This window comes from Falco cherrug, chromosome 9 (genome assembly GCF_023634085.1).
Source record: "Falco cherrug isolate bFalChe1 chromosome 9, bFalChe1.pri, whole genome shotgun sequence".
In the NCBI taxonomy this organism is placed as follows: Eukaryota; Metazoa; Chordata; class Aves; order Falconiformes; family Falconidae; genus Falco; species Falco cherrug.
In genome coordinates, this window is record NC_073705.1 from 8759903 (window position 1) to 8776758 (window position 16856).

The 16856-nt window shown below is 53.4% G+C and overlaps 1 protein-coding gene across 1 annotated transcript; it reads left to right on the forward strand.

Annotated features, from left to right (window-relative positions):
- Nucleotides 1-322: 322 nt before the first annotated feature.
- DBH (dopamine beta-hydroxylase) lies at nt 323-15214 on the forward strand. Its single transcript, XM_005442032.3, is given in 13 exon segments — nt 323-410; nt 413-756; nt 3017-3163; nt 4540-4797; nt 6199-6375; nt 6808-6910; nt 8438-8604; nt 9337-9480; nt 9583-9621; nt 10444-10503; nt 11110-11237; nt 11841-12000; nt 14461-15214. Coding segments are annotated over 13 exon segments (1950 nt in total). The 3' UTR covers nt 14596-15214.
- The last annotated feature ends 1642 nt before the right edge of the window (nt 15215-16856 follow it).

Sequence of the window (16856 nt, forward strand, 5' to 3'; positions counted from 1 at the left end):
GGCTGGGATTGCTATCCTGGAGCTTTTGCCCCGCAGAGCGCAGGCAGGGCTGGCTGCAGAGCCGGGTGAGAGGCAGCGCAAGCAGCACAGAGTGTACCCACGCAGGGCTCAGCACAAGCAGCCTGCAAGTAAACAGCCCTTCCCAGCCACTAAGGAAGATTTAAGAGCGAATAACATCAGCTCAGTCAAATTCAATTGCTATTGATAATGTCCATGTGCAATTAGAACCAATTAAGGGGAAGCAGCGAATGACAAGTGTCTGGCCAGGAGGTGGGGGCGGGGTGGGGGTGTCAATACAACAGTGCAATTTCCCAACAACCAAATGCAATTAAAGAGTGTCACTTCCCCGGCTTGCCCAGGAGGGCCAGCACATAAATGGGCAAAGCCAGGCGCAGGGGTGCCGTCCTGCCCAGCATGCAGACCTCCAGGAGCAAGCCCTGTCCCTGCCCCAGCTTCAAGCTGCGGGAAGTGGCATCCATGTACTTCACCATGATCGCTGTGTTCCTGGTCATCTTGGTGGTGGTCCTGCAGGGCTCGGCACCCCGCCAGAGTGATTTTCCCTACAAAGTGCCCCTCGATCCCCAGGGGCTGCTCGAGCTCTCCTGGAACGTCAGCTACACGGAGCAAGCCGTGCATTTCCAGCTCCTCATCAAGGACCTGCAGTTTGGGCTCCTTTTTGGGATGTCGGACAGAGGCGAGTTTGAGAATGCAGACCTGGCCGTGCTCTGGAGCGACGGGCACAATTCCTATTTTGGGGTGAGTCGCTTGTATGTTTGCATGGCTGCTTTTGGGGTTGCCTCCCTGCGGGTGAATCTGACTCGTGGTTGGAAGGAGTGGGGCTGATCCAGGGCATGGCACACACTGGACCGCTCCCGCTGCTCAGGAGGACGGGGTCCCAAAGGGCTTGGGGGTTTCTATCCCAGAGGAACCCACAGATCAGGTCTACACTGTGGGTTTGGCATAGGCTCTTAAACCCAAAGAGAAAAAGAACAAATACAGCAGCACATCAGCAAGGTGAATGGAGCCAGAACCCCTACTGGCTTAGCTGCAAAGAGCTCCAACAGGTGATGGTACAGACCAGCTCGCACTCACACACGCAGGATGCATCAACACCTTGTGCGCTGCTGTCAGTCACATTAAAAATTAACCACAGCTCCTGTTATTGACTTTGAGACAGTGCAAAAGTTCTCAGCCAGAAAGGCTGCCCCTGCCAGCACCACCAAGCCAGCTGGAGTCGCGTTCGATGCTACCGCAGAGATCGCCAGGACAGCAAAACACAGCCTGACGGCCACCGGCCAGTGGCACGGTGTGCTCCGAAATTAGGCAAATGTATCTTGGTGATAGTAGATGGGGGCAACCCATTTCTGATTTTGCTGATTGAGATTGCTACTGCAAATCGCTGTCCGTTCTGACACAGTCTCGCTTGCCCAGGTTCTTGTTTGGTTTGCCTTGCCACAGGGGCTGCAGTTACAGTAGCCACCCCTGTGCTCTCCAGCAGCTTCAAATCCCCAGACCACCACATCAGGCTTATTGCAATTGCACTTGGCTGCAGAAAGCAATTCACATTTCTCCCCATGTGAGGCTTTCCAGTAAGTTAAATTTTACCTCTCTGCTTACTTCAAATTAACCATAAAATACGTTCTTTCACAATCCGCCGCAATGTGATCTGCAGTGTAATGAAAGGATGAAAAGAAGGGCTTATTATCTGTACTGTTTTCCTGCTAATTACCAGCCATTCAGGATGTGTGGTAGCCCAAATGCTACAGTATTTCACAGCATCATGTTAAAAAAACATAAAGCATCATTTCTAATCTGCCTTCGTGTGCTCACTGAAAAGACAAACGGTGCTGAATTAAACACGGGGCAGCATTTGGGCTTTCTCTTCAGTTGATGCTGAACAGCATACTGCAAGGAGATTTCTATAAATCTCTCCAGTCCTGGTTTTCTCTCTCCCAGCAGCCTGTTTTCTGGATAAGTATGTCAGCTGTTAAAAAGATTCAGATGCTTAACCCCCCATGTACTACAAGATTAATTTGCACACCATATTCCTATGAAAACAAATGTCATGCTAGCTTCATGTAGCTGATTTTACTCTCCCCCTCTAAGGACAATATGTTCTCGAAATATGACTCTATACTTCTGGCTGAAATGATGCCAAGATGCTTTATTCTTTTTCTTCTGTGTCATACCCCCTGTCCCGCCCCCCCGTCCCCCGAGATAAGAGAACCGATGCCACTTGTGTACGTAGGGCGAGGTACTTCTTAAGTGCCTTTTCTCAGTAAACAAAATATATCAACGGGAGATGCAAAAGATCAAGACAAAAACACTGTTCAAATCCAAATTATTGCAGGATTTTATATGCCAAACCTTCAAATCCTTAAACACAGGATAACTTAGGGCTTTGCTTCTCAGTGTGGTTTTGTCACCACCGTCAACAACGAGCATCCTGAAACAACCTGGCCACAACAAATGAAGGATTTTGAAAAGGGTAGCAATTTCTAAGGCTGACACTACAGCTCAGCAAGGGTCTGATCTTAAATTGAGAGTAGTGGGTGTGTGGCAAGGGTCTTGGATAGCACAACACCCCCCTAGAAGTTCCCCCCCAGGCAAATACACCCAAAACACAGCACAGCCCGATGCAACACCTTCAGGTGTCCCTGTAGGCTTTCCTCCTCCCATGTCCTTTCCCGCAGTTGCATCTCAGCTTGTAAAGGTCTTTTCTGCAGACTGTTATTGCTGGGTCACATATTTCACAGGTCTGCCCATGCTCAGCACTGAAGATCTCGTGGCAGGGGCTGAGCCAGCACAGCTCTGCCTGTGGGCTGCTGGAGGGGAGCGTGGGGCAACCAAACAGGCTCCCTCCACCTCTGGGATGTGGAGGGTGAACCAACCAGAGGGTGCAGAGGAGGAGGAACCCACAACCCATGGTACTGTCAGAGGTCACCGCCGTGGGCTTCTCGGGCTGAGCAGGGCCAGCGGAGCCTCCTAGCTGAGCAGGATGCTCTTCATCCCACAGGATGCCTGGAGCGATGCCACGGGGCAGATCCACATGGACTCGCAGCAGGACTACCAGCTCCTTGGGGCTCGAAGGGCTCCTGAGGGGCTCTACCTCCTCTTCAGAAGAGCCTTCAGCACCTGTGACCCCAAGGACTACATTATAGAGGTACGGCATCGCCCTCACCCTGCTATAGCACCCCCCAGCCCTGTCCCATGGGGCAGAGCTCCAAACCCCAGCCTGAGTGGTTATACCTGACCAGTGGGTTTTTTCATGGGCAGCATCAGATGTTTCTGCTGTCTAGGGCAGAAGGGAAGTGTGCTACAGATGTCAGTCCTGGGACATGAGTAAAGTTTGGCACGATCTATTTACAACCCCTTATAAACCTCTATAAAGTGTAGATTTTAGCTCGTTTGCATCATCCACTCCTGTTAAGCATGTGTTAAGGCTATATAAATACCCTCCTGCATCACTCCGGTTGCAGTCTGGAACCAACTGTTTGGAGTGTTACAAAGAGGCGTTGGTGTTGTTCAACGGGAGGCAAAGAGGAGGGTTGTGGCAGGAGCCCGAGCAAAGCAACGGCAAATAGAGCTGCTGCGGTGTGGCTCAGTGAAGTCCCTCTGGGTCTGCATTCACCGCTTCCCCATGAGATGGGATCTGGGCAAAACCTTCCCAGTAGGGATGCTGAAGAGCTCCAGGGTCTCAGCCATGGACCCTGTGTGCAGGCAGGAATCAGTGCAAGGCTCATTTCAGATGAAAGCCTTTGATGGGCAGGATATTTTAAAGCCAACGTGGGCACAGAACGTCCTTCAATTTTTGCTGCTGGTTTTCAAAAGCTTGTCTTGTGGTGAGAAATGTCTACCGTCTGCCAAAACACAGAGAGGCCTGGAGGAAAAAAATCTGTGTATGGGCCGGGAATAGACTTGCAGGTCTTTATTCCATGACTCTTTAAGAAAAAAATATTCTCTTTTTCCTTTCTTCCTTACCTCCTGCCCAGAGCTCACTGGGTTCAGCAGCAGTTCCCTTGCTCGCAGTAGACTTTCAGCAGAGCTTCTTGCGGTAATCCCCCAGCAGAAGCCAGGAAAATGGGAGGATTTCGGGAGGATTTCAGGGAGAAGTTTTGTTCCTGATGTTCCTCCCAGGCTGCTGCCCATGGCTGTTGCTGGGGCTGTGCTGCCGGGTGGGATGAGCCCTGAACCAACGTGGTTGTCCCAGCCTGGAGCTTAGGAAGGACAAGGAGCTCTGAAAGAGCGAAGAGATGTTACTCTTACGGAACTGATGCCATCTAGGGAAAACTTTTCAGACTCTCCCAACCAGTAGGGAACCCTCTGTGATCACGTCAGCCAAAGAAATAGCCTGAAATCTACAGTCCTCCTGGGACAGCACAGCAAAGTGAGCTACTGGTGAAGCCAGGGTGGCTTCTCATCTGGGGATGGGTCAAAAGGCCCACTCCTGGGTTTGTGCCACCAATACTAGCACTAATATTCCATGCAGTTTGTGTTCTACCATGAAAAGCTACCTGCTCTACTTTGCTCTCTCTTCAGGATGGCACCGTGCACCTTATCTACGGGATCCTGGCAAAACCGGTCCATTCCCTCCAAGCCATCAACATCTCTGCCATTCACAGGGGACTGCAGAGGGTGCAGCTGCTAAAGCCCAACATCACCATCCCTGAGCTGCCCAGTGACATGAAGACCATGGAGATAACAGCCCCTGACATTGTCATTCCCAGCCAGGAAACAACCTACTGGTGTTACATGACAGAGCTGCCAGACAGCTTCCCCAAACATCATATTATCATGGTAAGAGGCAGGGGAAGAGGGTTGCTTTCCCTGGTGCAGATCAGCAGTCATGTTGACATTCAGCCATTCTGCAAAGTCCACCGCTTCCCTGCCCTTTCACATGGAGGCTTTCAGACCCATATGTCTTCCACAACATGGTACCAAAACATCTCCCAGAGCCACCCCACCAGCCAGCAGCATCCTCACGTCTCCTAGAGACTTCAGAATCAGAATCTTCTCAGTGTGAGGTGGCCGGTTGGTGACTTTCCAGCCAGCACATCCAGCAGGTACCAGGCTAGGCTCAGAGCATCTCCCTTGCAGAGCTGACCCCCTGCAGAAGGCAGAGCTGTAGCCATCAAGGACAGACCTTCAGCAGGATTATGGTACACAGTGAACCATAAGGAACATATAAAACGGGAAACAAAGGAACAGGGCTGGCAAGTGCAGGGCAGAGCAAGCCAGGATATGAGCTGGCTTCTAAAAGATTAGGCATACTCAAAAAAAAACCCCAACCCACCACAAAAGGGGTTACAGATGTAAATGCAACTTGTGTGCATTGCCCAGCCGTGTTGCACGTGCTTGGGTTGCCTCCCTCAAAGTGGAGGCACTGGGGCAAGGCGTACTGTCCACCATGAGCATCACCCCGGCAGGTGTGGGGGTGGCTCGGCAGATGACCTGTTGCACCCAGGGTCAAAACCACACAACAGGGAGAGGGAAAACCTGACACACGAGCCGAAGCGAGTGCTTAGTGATTTATAGGGGAGAGACGACGCTGCAAAGGAAAACTCAGAAGGAGGATTTTCTCTCCGACAGATGGTGTGAAATGAATCATCTGTGTGTAAGTAAAAAGTGTGTACCTCCTGATACCTTCCCGCTGCTGCGGATCATTTCTACAGCTGGCGCTTTTAGCCAGAGCCGGTCCTCAGGCTTGTTTGAAGTCACTCTCTCTACCCCCGATCCCCCTCTCTGTGCCCCAAACGGCTGGTGGCCAGAAACAAAGCTCAATAGCTGCAGGCAGAGCCACCACGACGTGGCCAGGACCTTCTTTAGGAAAGAGCAGTGTTGCCAGGGTCACCTCAGCCCTGAAAAAATGGCAAAGGACTCAGTCATCGCAAAGCAGATCAAGATCTTGTGCTGATCAGGTGCATCTGTCACCGGAGAAGGGATGAGATGTTTCTCTATGGGTTCTGGTGGATTCTGGGTTGGTCCCAAAGCCAACCAGGAGCTCTTGGCCCTTGGTGCCTCATGCCCAGAGCAACCTTCCCTCCCCATCAGGCAGCAGAAACTGCCCCCCATTCAGTAAGGGATAGCAGCCATACCTGCCTTGGGCTCCTTGGGGAGCCTGCACAGACAGCAGCCCCCGGGGGTGGGCTCTCACCAAACTTTCTTAATGCGTCCTCCTCCTCGGATGCTGCTTTGCAGTATGAGCCAGTGATCACGGCAGGAAACGAGGCCCTGGTCCACCACATGGAAGTCTTCCAGTGTGCTGCTGAGTTCGACAGCTTCCCCCAGTACAACGGGCCCTGCGACTCCAAGATGAAGCCAAACCGGCTCAACTACTGCAGGCACGTGCTTGCAGCGTGGGCCATGGGAGCGCAGGTGGGTGCGAGATGGGACCCGCTGCCCTGGGTGAAAACTTTGCTCCTGGCCACTTTCCTGCTGCCTGCCAACCCTTCCCAATCCCATCTTGGGATCGCCCCATGCAGGCTGCCCCAACCCCGTTCCCTGCTGGGTTCAGCTCTGTCTGACCTCCCCATCCTTCCCGCTGGACATATCTGAGTTTCCACCTCACCCCAGCCCACCTCCTCAGTGCCATGAGTTGGTGCAATGCCCCTACTCAGTGGTTATGCCATTGCATGTGCATGCTGGCATGCGAGAAGCTTTTGGAAGCAAGACCAGCTCAGCAAGCACAACCAAGAGCACCAGCCATGTCCCTCAGCCCACAGTGGGGGTCAGGTTTATGCCCAGACATTTCCCTTAGACTTTTCAGCCTTGTCCACCACCCCCTTAACACCCTCCCTCTGCTTCCAGGCTTTCTACTACCCTGAAGAAGCAGGTCTGGCCTTTGGTGGCTCAGGCTCCTCCAGATATTTGCGCCTTGAGATCCACTATCACAATCCCATGGTGTTCAAAGGTGAGTGGGTGCGTGGCAATGCCTGCTGCCTCCCCAGCAAGGCAGTGGCAGGAGAGCTGGGTAAATGCCAGGGGCTGTTGCCTTACTGGGGAGAACTCCATGTTTCATACAGAAAGAAAACTTGGCTCAAATCATAGCCCTGTTTGCAACTTTTTGGAGACCTGATGGTCCAGATCTGTCCTTGCAGGAGGAATACATAAAATCCCCACCATGCTGCTGCCTTTCAGGTCTCAGCAAAGTCATCCTCACCGGAGGCTGGACCCATCCTTGTGCATGCCCAGCAGCAGGGAGGGATGCTTGGGGAAAGGAGCCCGGCTGAGCCTGCAGCCCTGCAGGCAGAAAACTGCCCCTACATGTTGTTCTGCAGGGCATGATCCAAGGCATCACCAGCATCTAGTTGGGCTGCCACAGGGAGTCCCTCCAATTTCTGCGCAAGGTGGTGGTGGGTCTGAGCTCAGAGCCAAGAGCAACAGCAATGCCGAAGTCACCAGAGAGACAGCAGCAGCCTGGCTGGGGATGGGGGAATTTAGATGTTGTTTTACTGGTACTCCTGCTTCGATAACATTGTCAGGAGACACATTTAAAAAAAAAGAAAAGGATTCCAAACAACCCAGTTTCTTCATTAACATAAAAACAAGTAGCTTCTTGACTACCCAAGTATATTTTTAGGAGACCAGAGCATATGTACTGTGGATCAGTCATAGCACATTCGGCAACTCGAGAAGAAACACGTCTATAAATACAGAGCTCATGTCTTTCATAATTTATCTGCTTTTTCATGTTAACCAATAGTGTCTCCCCCGTTATTCTTATCCTTGGGTGGGCTCCAGCCCAGAGACAGGGAGTTCAAAGCCGGCCTGAACCCCTGCTGACCTGCTGAACCTGCCCCGTCCCTTTGCTCTCAGAGCTGGGTGGCAAACGGGTGCCAGAGCTCGGCTTTGCATCTCCGCAGAGCTGGCTGCTGCCTCTGCCCGCCTCACGGTCAGCATCTGCCACACCATGGGCACCGGGTCTTCTCCAGCTCCCACCAGCTCCTGAGGGAAGGTTAAACGGAGCAAACTCAAATGCAAGAAAGACCAGAAGCTTTCCAAATGCAAGGAGTACTTGTTCCATAGGCATGTTTCCTCTTGCTTGGCTCCCAATAACAGCATGGCCTTAACTTTTTGGATGCTAAAGATGCAATGAGCCATATTTCTGAGGGGGTTCTCTAAAGCACCCCATGACCTGTCCCTCTGCTTTGGGGTCTCCAAAGGCACTCCTTACCTCACTCCCTTGGAGCAATTCAGCCTCAGGTTGGTGACGTCTCTTAGGGGACCAGGCACATGTCTGGGGCCACTCCATAAAGACTTGCATGAAAGTAACTAGGATTTAGAAACACTAAGAACTGCACACATGAAGAAGGCTGCAAGCAAGAGGCTGGTGCATCTCTCCCCACTGCAGCACAGCATCAACTTTCATGCCTGACCTTATCCTAGTGGCCGTCACTTCTCCCACAGCAACTTGCAGCCTCATCCTCTCTCCTGCCAGGTCGCCATGACTCCTCGGGGATCCGCCTCTACTACACGGCCACCCTGCGACGCTATGATGCTGCCATCATGGAGCTGGGCTTGGTCTACACACCAGTGATGGCCATTCCCCCAGGCGAGGATGCCTTCATCCTCACAGGCTATTGCACCGACAAATGCACGCAGATGGTGAGTGCCCATCCTCTCTGCCCTGGCTTCACTTTGGGGAAGAGAGGTTGCAGATGGCTTTTCCCAGGTCTCAGAGAGCAGTGATATGGCACTGAGCTCCAGGCTCCCAATTCCCAGTTTTAAACTTCCCAAACCCTTTACCATGAGGTTGCACCAGAAAGAAAAATTTGCTGCATATAACAGAGAGCAGCTAGTTGGGATGCACTGACCCCCCCACCCTTGAAGCAGCTCTCCTGGGGACCCATTTGCTCTGGCTCCCGGGGGTACCATTCTCATCAAACTTACTGCCCAGCTGGCCATGCCCTGGTGGTGTTTTCTCTTACAGAGATGGGAAGATTGGCCTCTGCTTCCAAGGAGCTCACCAAGAGCTCTCTCCAAGATGGTTTCAAAAATGCCCACTTTGCTCTCAAGGAAGTTTTAGTGCATGTTTTTGTAGCGCCTACCCAAAAGGAATAATTTGTGCCACCACTAACGAATGCAAGGAAGCAAGCAGCACGGCCAGCTCAGCTGCTCCTGCTGACTTAGGGCACTGCAGCGCATACATTGGATCTGGCAGCAGACCGAGCATCTGTCCCCCTGCAGGGAGCTCACTGCTCCAAGGGAACAGCAATCCTCTAAACCCATGTGGGAGCGCCAGCACAGGGACAGCCAGTCCCAAGCACGCAGCAAAGGGATGCGCAGAAGGGGAGAGGGATAGGGTTGGGCATGGGGGCTTGACTGTCCTTCCCCCAGGCTCTGCCCACTGCCGGCATCCGCATCTTCGCGTCCCAGCTCCATACTCACCTGGCAGGAAGAAAAGTGGTGACAGTGCTGTCCCGGAATGGAAGAGAACAGCAGGTCGTGAATGCCGACGGTCACTACAGCCCTCACTTCCAGGTACAGGGGTCTGCAGGGGCAGTGGGGGGGTCCTGGCTGGACATCACCCATGGCACAGAGCCACAGCGTTGCTCTGACAATGACCCTTTCCTTCCCTCCCAGGAGATCCGCATGCTGAAGGAGGTGGTTGCAGTTTTTCCAGTGAGTGGCTCCAAAAACCACTGCAGCTTCCAAATAGCACAGGACCTTCCCCTGACCCTACAGCCCCGAGACCCCTGCCTCCTTTACATCACCTCATCACCACTGCCATCGGGGACCTCCTTGGGGGCTGCAGGAGGACATGGTCCCTGTGGCCCCCAGGTTGTATCTGCCACCCCCGCACTGATGCCTTGGGGACACCAGGGCCCATCCCATATAGCATAAAACCAGTGTGCGGGCAAGTGAACCATGCTGGCAGCTAAATTAAGCACCTAATTTAGCGGGGCTTCCTCTAGCAGAGGGGGGGTCCTCGGGGGGGTGGGTGTGAACCATGCATACGCTGGTTACCCCTCCCTCCTTGCTTGGTAGAAGAAGAAGAGGCTGGGCAGCAAAGGAATGGGTAAGAGAGGCTGAGCATGCCCCAGGGCTGTACGGGTGAGGAAGGACCTGGTTGCAAAGCAGAGGGCACCTACGGGAGCCATCCTGCCCCAAGAGGCTGCTCAAAGGACTCAGCACCCATTGAAACCATACCCAGGGCTGTGCTCTGGGGGGTCCCTGTTGTCCCATCAAATTCGGTACAGGTTTGGCAACTCAAAATGTTGTTTTGGCAACTCAAAACTCAAAAAACCAAAAAAAGTGCATTTTTTTTTAGGTGCTTCAGCCCTGCACAAATTCTTAAAAAGCAAGGAAAGCAGGTAACATGGTCCTAGGGAATCTCCTCACGGGGTGGGCAAGCTCAGCAAGCGCCCCTGCAGCACCGCAGCCAGTGTGGAGAAGGGAAACCCCACACTCACACCTACCTGTGTCTGTGTTTGAACCCCCCAGGGTGACGTACTCACCACCACCTGTACCTACAACACAGAGGACCGGAGCCGAGCCACTGTGGTGAGTGCGGGGGGGAGCTCACGTGCCCGTGTGGGGCTGGCGTGTGTTTGCACCCCAGGGCTGGGGGCACCCACAAAGTGGGCACCTGCATGAACCCCGGCTGAATCACAGCCAGAAACCAGAGGGGGATAAAGCAGCAAACCCACAAGGCTCTGCCGCCTGCAGCAGGGATGTTAAGGTGCTAATTGAAAAGTAGCATGTGTCACTCTAATTCCCATCACAAACTGTTCCACTGGGGATTAATTGTAATTAAAGAGAAGTGGCATTTTTTGACAGTACGTGTTATTTTCTTACATAGGCAGCGAAAAAAGTGCCTGTCAGAGGTACCATCAACAGGGACAAAGCTAAATATAGCACAGGGATTATAGGAAATCTGCATTTTAATGTAAACCACACGATCTAGCCCAAAAGTCTGTCCTTGCATAAAGGGCAGATGGGCAGAGTGCTGCCCATCCTGTGCACCTGAAGGAGCACATATATGCACATACGTGCAGGTTTGCACATACAGGTGCGAGCTTTGTGCTCCTCTTCCCTCCCCGCTGCCTGTGCTGCCCTGGCAGGGCAGAGCTGGACCCGGCTGCCAGCACGTCTGTGTCTGTGCCGCAGGGTGGGTTTGGCATTCTGGAGGAGATGTGCGTGAACTACGTGCACTACTACCCCCAGACGCAGCTGGAGCTGTGCAAAAGCGCGGTGGATCCGGGCTACCTGCACCGATACTTCAACCTTGTGAACAGGTACAAAGCTTCTGCACGGTGGTGCCGAGGGGAGAGGGACCATTGCGGAGGTCTTTGCTAGTTACACTGGGAAAAAGTTTAAAAAGCAGGGTTTGAGGGGCTGGCTGTGCAGTGGGTGTGCAAGGGCACTTGGGCAGCGTGGGTTTCAGGAGCTGTGGCTGCATGCTGGAGCACAGTCCTGCCTCCCCCTGCACCCTGAGCAGGGAGCCAACCCAGGGCTTTAAGGGTGGCTGTGCAGTGAGAACCTCCAGGAAAGGAGAGCATTCCTGGGGAGGGACTTCCCAGTCACTGCATGACCAAGTGCTTCTGTGAAAAATACTCCTCACAACCCAAGGCAGACACCAAGCATCCCTGCCAGAGGAGCAGGTGGCAGCTCGTTCACCCCCGACAAGAGGGGTGAGATGCTGGCCTTGCGCAGGGGGTCCCACTCCGGGGCAGTCCGGCTGGCCCCAGATCTTCCCTGCAGGTGCCAGCTGCGCTCTCCCTGCTCCCAGCGCCAACTCCAGAGCCATCCCAAGCTTTAGGCAGGGAGGAATTAGACACATCCAGCGCTGAAAGGGGACAGCACTGCTGCGTTTCAGTGTGGCATTTCTCCTGCCCCAGCTTTAACGATGAGGAGGTCTGCACGTGCCCACAGGTCTCCGTCCCACAGCAGTTTTTCTCCATCCCCTGGAACATGTTCAACAGAGACGTGCTGAAGTCCTTCTACAGCTTCGCTCCAATCTCCATGCACTGCAACAAATCCTCAGCTGTCCAGTTCCCGGTACGTACAGCTTCATAACCAAAGCTTCACGGCAAAACTCCCAGACATAGGTCTCCAGTGCTCAGGACGTGGCTGAACCCAGTGGGCTCAGGGCAGCGAGCTGGAGCTGCCCAGGGAACGCTGGCATCAGTAGGACACTTAGCCCAGCCCAGACCCGGTGCTTAAAACAATACGGCATGAGCCCACCGTGGATGTGCTCGGCCCGATTCAATTAAGAAATGCATTTGCATAAAGTGATTTTGAGGCTGCTTTCGCTGAGCGTTAAAGCAGGGCTAGCTCCAGAACCAAAGAGAAATGTGAGGTGGTTTTGAGGATTTTGGCAAATGACATCAGGTCCCAGCAGAGCGAGTTCATTACATGCAGCATCTGTGCAGCCTCCAAATGTGGCGATCCAGCAAAATGTGAAGGATAAAGGGCCATGAGATCTTTAAAGGAAAACCAGGCCCAGTGATGATGGTCATGACAATGATGGTGATGAAGATTTAAAACTACTCATGGTCCCTATCACCATTAGCTCCCGATGCCACTTATCAGTGTAATAAACTTACATGATCTGCTATTTCTGGATCCAGTGCTATCCACCCTAGCACCGGAGGATGCCAAGCTGATTGCAGGGAAGACCACCAGCTTTCTGCCCAGGTAAATCCCCTTTAGCAAAAGTCTTCTCTGTCTGGAGGGGACAGAAACCTTCCAGTTCCCTGGAGTCAAGAGACCTGGCACCTCCCGGCTGTGCAGAGCTCTGCTGCAGGGACAGAAGTGGTGCAGAAGTTTTGTGCAGCAGCAGAATTATGAATTAAGCCTCTTGCTTACAGCCCAGACAAGTCTCTTGATATCAGAGAGGTCTGGGGGCCAGCCAGGAAGAGACTCCAGCGGAGCAGAGCTGATGCTGGCACGAAGTGGGTCATGAGCATTGCAGCGAGGGCGAAGGAGCCGAGCTGCCCCTCCTGCTCTGCTGGTGTTTTCAGAGCGAGCCCAATTTTAAGACATCTCATTTATTCCACACTGTTTCTGCCAAGAGAAAAGCGCCAGCTTCTAATTAAGCTCATGTTTTTGCAGTTCAGTGATCTCAAACCTGACAAGATTTCTGGAAGGACTGAGTGCTGTTAATTACTGAGCTAAATCTCAAGATAACACTTGTGAGTGGCTGCAGGGACGTTGCTGTCCCCGAGTCCCTTGCACCTTCAAGAGCTCACAGTGAGCTCTCCATACACTCTATATTCAGATTTCCACTTGCACTGAAAACAACAACTATCAAGACAGTCCCAATGCCTTTGATGTGCTCCAAAAGCAGGCAAGGGGTGAGCCCAGGCTTTGGGACGTACTGGCAGGGCAGACCACCGCAGCAGGTGGGCTCGAGGCTGAGCCCTGGAGCAGGCACACCCTCCTAAACATGCCTAACTGCTCTCTTAAGCCATAAGTGACAGGAAAAGTGTCTCCAGCTGGTGCTCCAATGCTGTCCCCTCTCCGGTCACTCCCCATGTGCCTTGGGAGGGTCCCTCCATCCCCCTCCAGCTTTCCCCAGGGCTTTCCTGGTGCTGGTGCAGGCTCTGGTCCATTTTGCTTGACATACTACAAAGAATTTAATCTGAAACTACAAATTCAACTTTCATCTTCTTGTTGATGACTCATAGCCCTACCTCTCCGCTCCAGACCTCCCTCCTCTTGCTCATGCTGCAGCTCAGCCTCTCGTCGACATTTCTGCATGAGCGCGCAGCTGGCAGCCAAGCCGTAGCATCAGTGACCCAGAGCTCAACCCAGACAGATGCAGCCCCTGCCTGCATCCCAACTGGCCACTAACCTGGACCAACATGTCACATTCCAGCTAGATCCTGCCTGGCGGGGTCAGCCCTTGGCACTGGCTGAACCCGGCAGATTGGTCCTTGCAGGGAGCATCCTCAAGACAAGGTGCCCCCATGCGTGCACCGAGCTGGGGGTTTGGTCCTGGCCATGGTCACCCTGAGCCCTGATGGCTGTGACAGCCCTTCCCCGGCTCTGCCCAACGGCACCTCACCCTGGTTGCTGCATCCCTCCCGTTCTGCAGCAGCTGCACGTGAACATCCACACTGGCACGCTGTGAACGTCACCTCCATCCAACCATCCTGCCAATACCTGGTAGAAAGTGTTTTCCAGGGCTGGGCTGAGAGCACGGTGGGTGGTGGGGCTCCCTGGTTTGAGTTGTCTTCATCTGACTTGGCAGGTAACACTTTTTGGGGTGGAAACTCCCTAACTGTGGTGGGTTTGTGCAACATGGTACACCGCAGACGTCTGTGCTGCTAGGGGAATGTGTAGGTGCTTCTGCAATACAAATAATTAGTAATGTCTCATGAGAAAATATCCTGGTTTGGGCTAAAAACACTTCAAGGATTAAGGGTCATTTCATTTTTACAAGTAGGGAGAAATACAGTCTTTCCAAGTACCCAAAACCCCAATTTTGTCTCACAGTGCTGAACTTTCTTGCAGGGCGAGTGGGAGAAGCAGCCGCTTCCCAAAATCACCGAGAGGCTGCAGGAGCCTGTCCTTCGCTGCCCGGCCACCCCGGGGCCTCAGCCTGACGCCCCTGTCCCCCTCAACCTGCGCCAGCTCAGGAGGGACTGACCTGATGCCCGCTCCTTCCATCACAACGGAAAGCACTTCCAGGCAGGAGCATCCACGGGGGACTTTGTCCCATCACTCTCCTGGTACCCTGGTGCCCACACAGTGATGCCGGCCTGTGCCCCTGCCCCTGCCTCTGCAGGGGGTTAGGGCTCACGAGCACGAGTTCAGAAAGTGCTCTGGAGTTGGAAAGCGCTATATTTAGTGCGTTATTAGCAATCCTGGCTCTGAGTAATGCTGCTTTCCGCCCCCAGAATAATAATGTAGAGGTTTGCTATTGTGCCGTACCCAGCAAGGTCTCGGGGAGGGGGGCGGGGAGCCTGTTTTCCCACAGGGAAACTGAGGCACAGAGCAAAGACCTGTGTGAGAACAGCATACAAGCCTTCCCAGTGCCCTGCGGTCCTGTTGGCTCAGGGCAGCTCCGCAGGTGCTCTCCCAACACCAGTACCTGTGGCAGGGACAGAGGGAGGGATGCTGTGACACCCACCCTGCGCTTACCCCCCTGCTGCAGGGACTGCGGCTCCCTGCCACGCTCCTCCTCCCACTCCCCCACGCTGGGGATTATTCGTCTTGACACCACCAGATGCCAATGGCTGGGAACAAATGATACCTCTGTGAAGGGGTTTAGAGAAGGGGAGGGATGGAGGGAGGGACACTGGGGAAAGACAAACCTTTTGGCAGGAAAAATTACTCCATTAAATATCTAAATGTTAACAAAAAGAAAAAAAAAAAAAAAAAAAAAAAAAGGAGAGACAAAAAAATTGCTTTTTGCTGTTGAGCTCCAAAGGGAGAACACTGCGGAGGAGAGGGAAGGCCGGTGGTGCTGCAGGAGAGCCCGTCCATCCCCGCTGGGTGCCTGCCCTGGGGCGGGTGGGATCCAGGGCAGGGCAGCAGCTGAAACCTGCCCTCCTGGCCACCTTGGGTCCAGGGGCAAACCCCAGGTCAGAGCACTGCAGATCAGAAGGGCCTTTTTGAAGCAAAACATTATCTCCACAGGCACGCGGCGGATCCCTGGCTCAGCAGGGAGGCAGCGTGCTCCATCCCTCATTTATCCCCAGGACAAACAGACAGGACCGTGGCCACCCCCTCCTCTGCCCGCTGCCTGGGTAGAATCAGGGAGTGCAATCACCTTCTATTCAGAGAAAAATTCATCCCAATCTTGCTTTTTAACGTTTCCAGTAAAACCAAAGCATTTGAGAGCTCAAACTCTTGCCCGTGGCGCTTGTTGCACAAGGCTAAGGAATTGACATCAGCTTAAAGAGGGTATAAACCAAGCAAACCTAGTCAAGGGAAATAAAGTGAAAAGCATGCAGTGCAATTATTTCTTCAGGCGGGTGAAAGCTTCAGCAGAAGTCAGGACCTTGCTGTGCCACTAAAGATGGAGCCCAGCAAGGGGACCAGAGCAAGGGACGATTATGGGCACGGGCTGGGAGCAGCCACCCCTTCCCTTGAGCAGCAGGGGGTTCACAGGCTGCATGCCTGCGATGAAAAACCTTCCCTGACTTCTCTGAGATTCACTCGGCACTGCTGGAGGCTGTGGGGCTGGCAGCACGAAGCTCAGCCTATGCATGCATCCCCCTCTCTGTCGGGAGCTAAAAGAAGGCACCTTCAAGGTGACCTTCAGGAAGATGCCAGCGGAGCAGATGGGACCGCGGAGCCACCAGCGGTCAGGGGCCAAGAGCAGCACTGGTGTAGGTGCCCCAGTTGGCGAGCTTACACCACAGCACCTAGCTGGTCCTGCCTGTACTGGCAGCAGCCCAGAGTACACATAAACACAAACAGTACCAGCAAAGCAGCTGTGGGCCAAAACACATTCATCAAACTTTTTTTTCCTTCTTCTGTGAATTCAGAGGCTACACACACACATGCAGCAAGGACCCAGATTCCAACGGCACTTGCCTTCAGGAGTTTCTTTTGTTTTCTGGAGGACAACACAAGAATCTCCCCCTCAATTAAGCATCCAGAGGCTGCACAGCACCACCGTGTTTCCCCTGTTGCAAAGTCAGGGGCTGGCACAGACTGGCAGCAACCCCTGGGTACCAACACGCTCCCATGGTCACAGCTAAAAACCCAAATTTGCCTTTTACTCTCACGCTCCCACAAACGGATGGGTTCAGGTCTTGGAAGGATCAATCCTGCCCACCTCCTCCAGCCGTCACACACTGAGACAGCCCTTTAAGCACCATGAACAAAATCGAAGCAGGTACTGAATGTTCACACCCCAGGCTGGATTTTTGAAAGGTTCTTAGATGCTGATCATCACT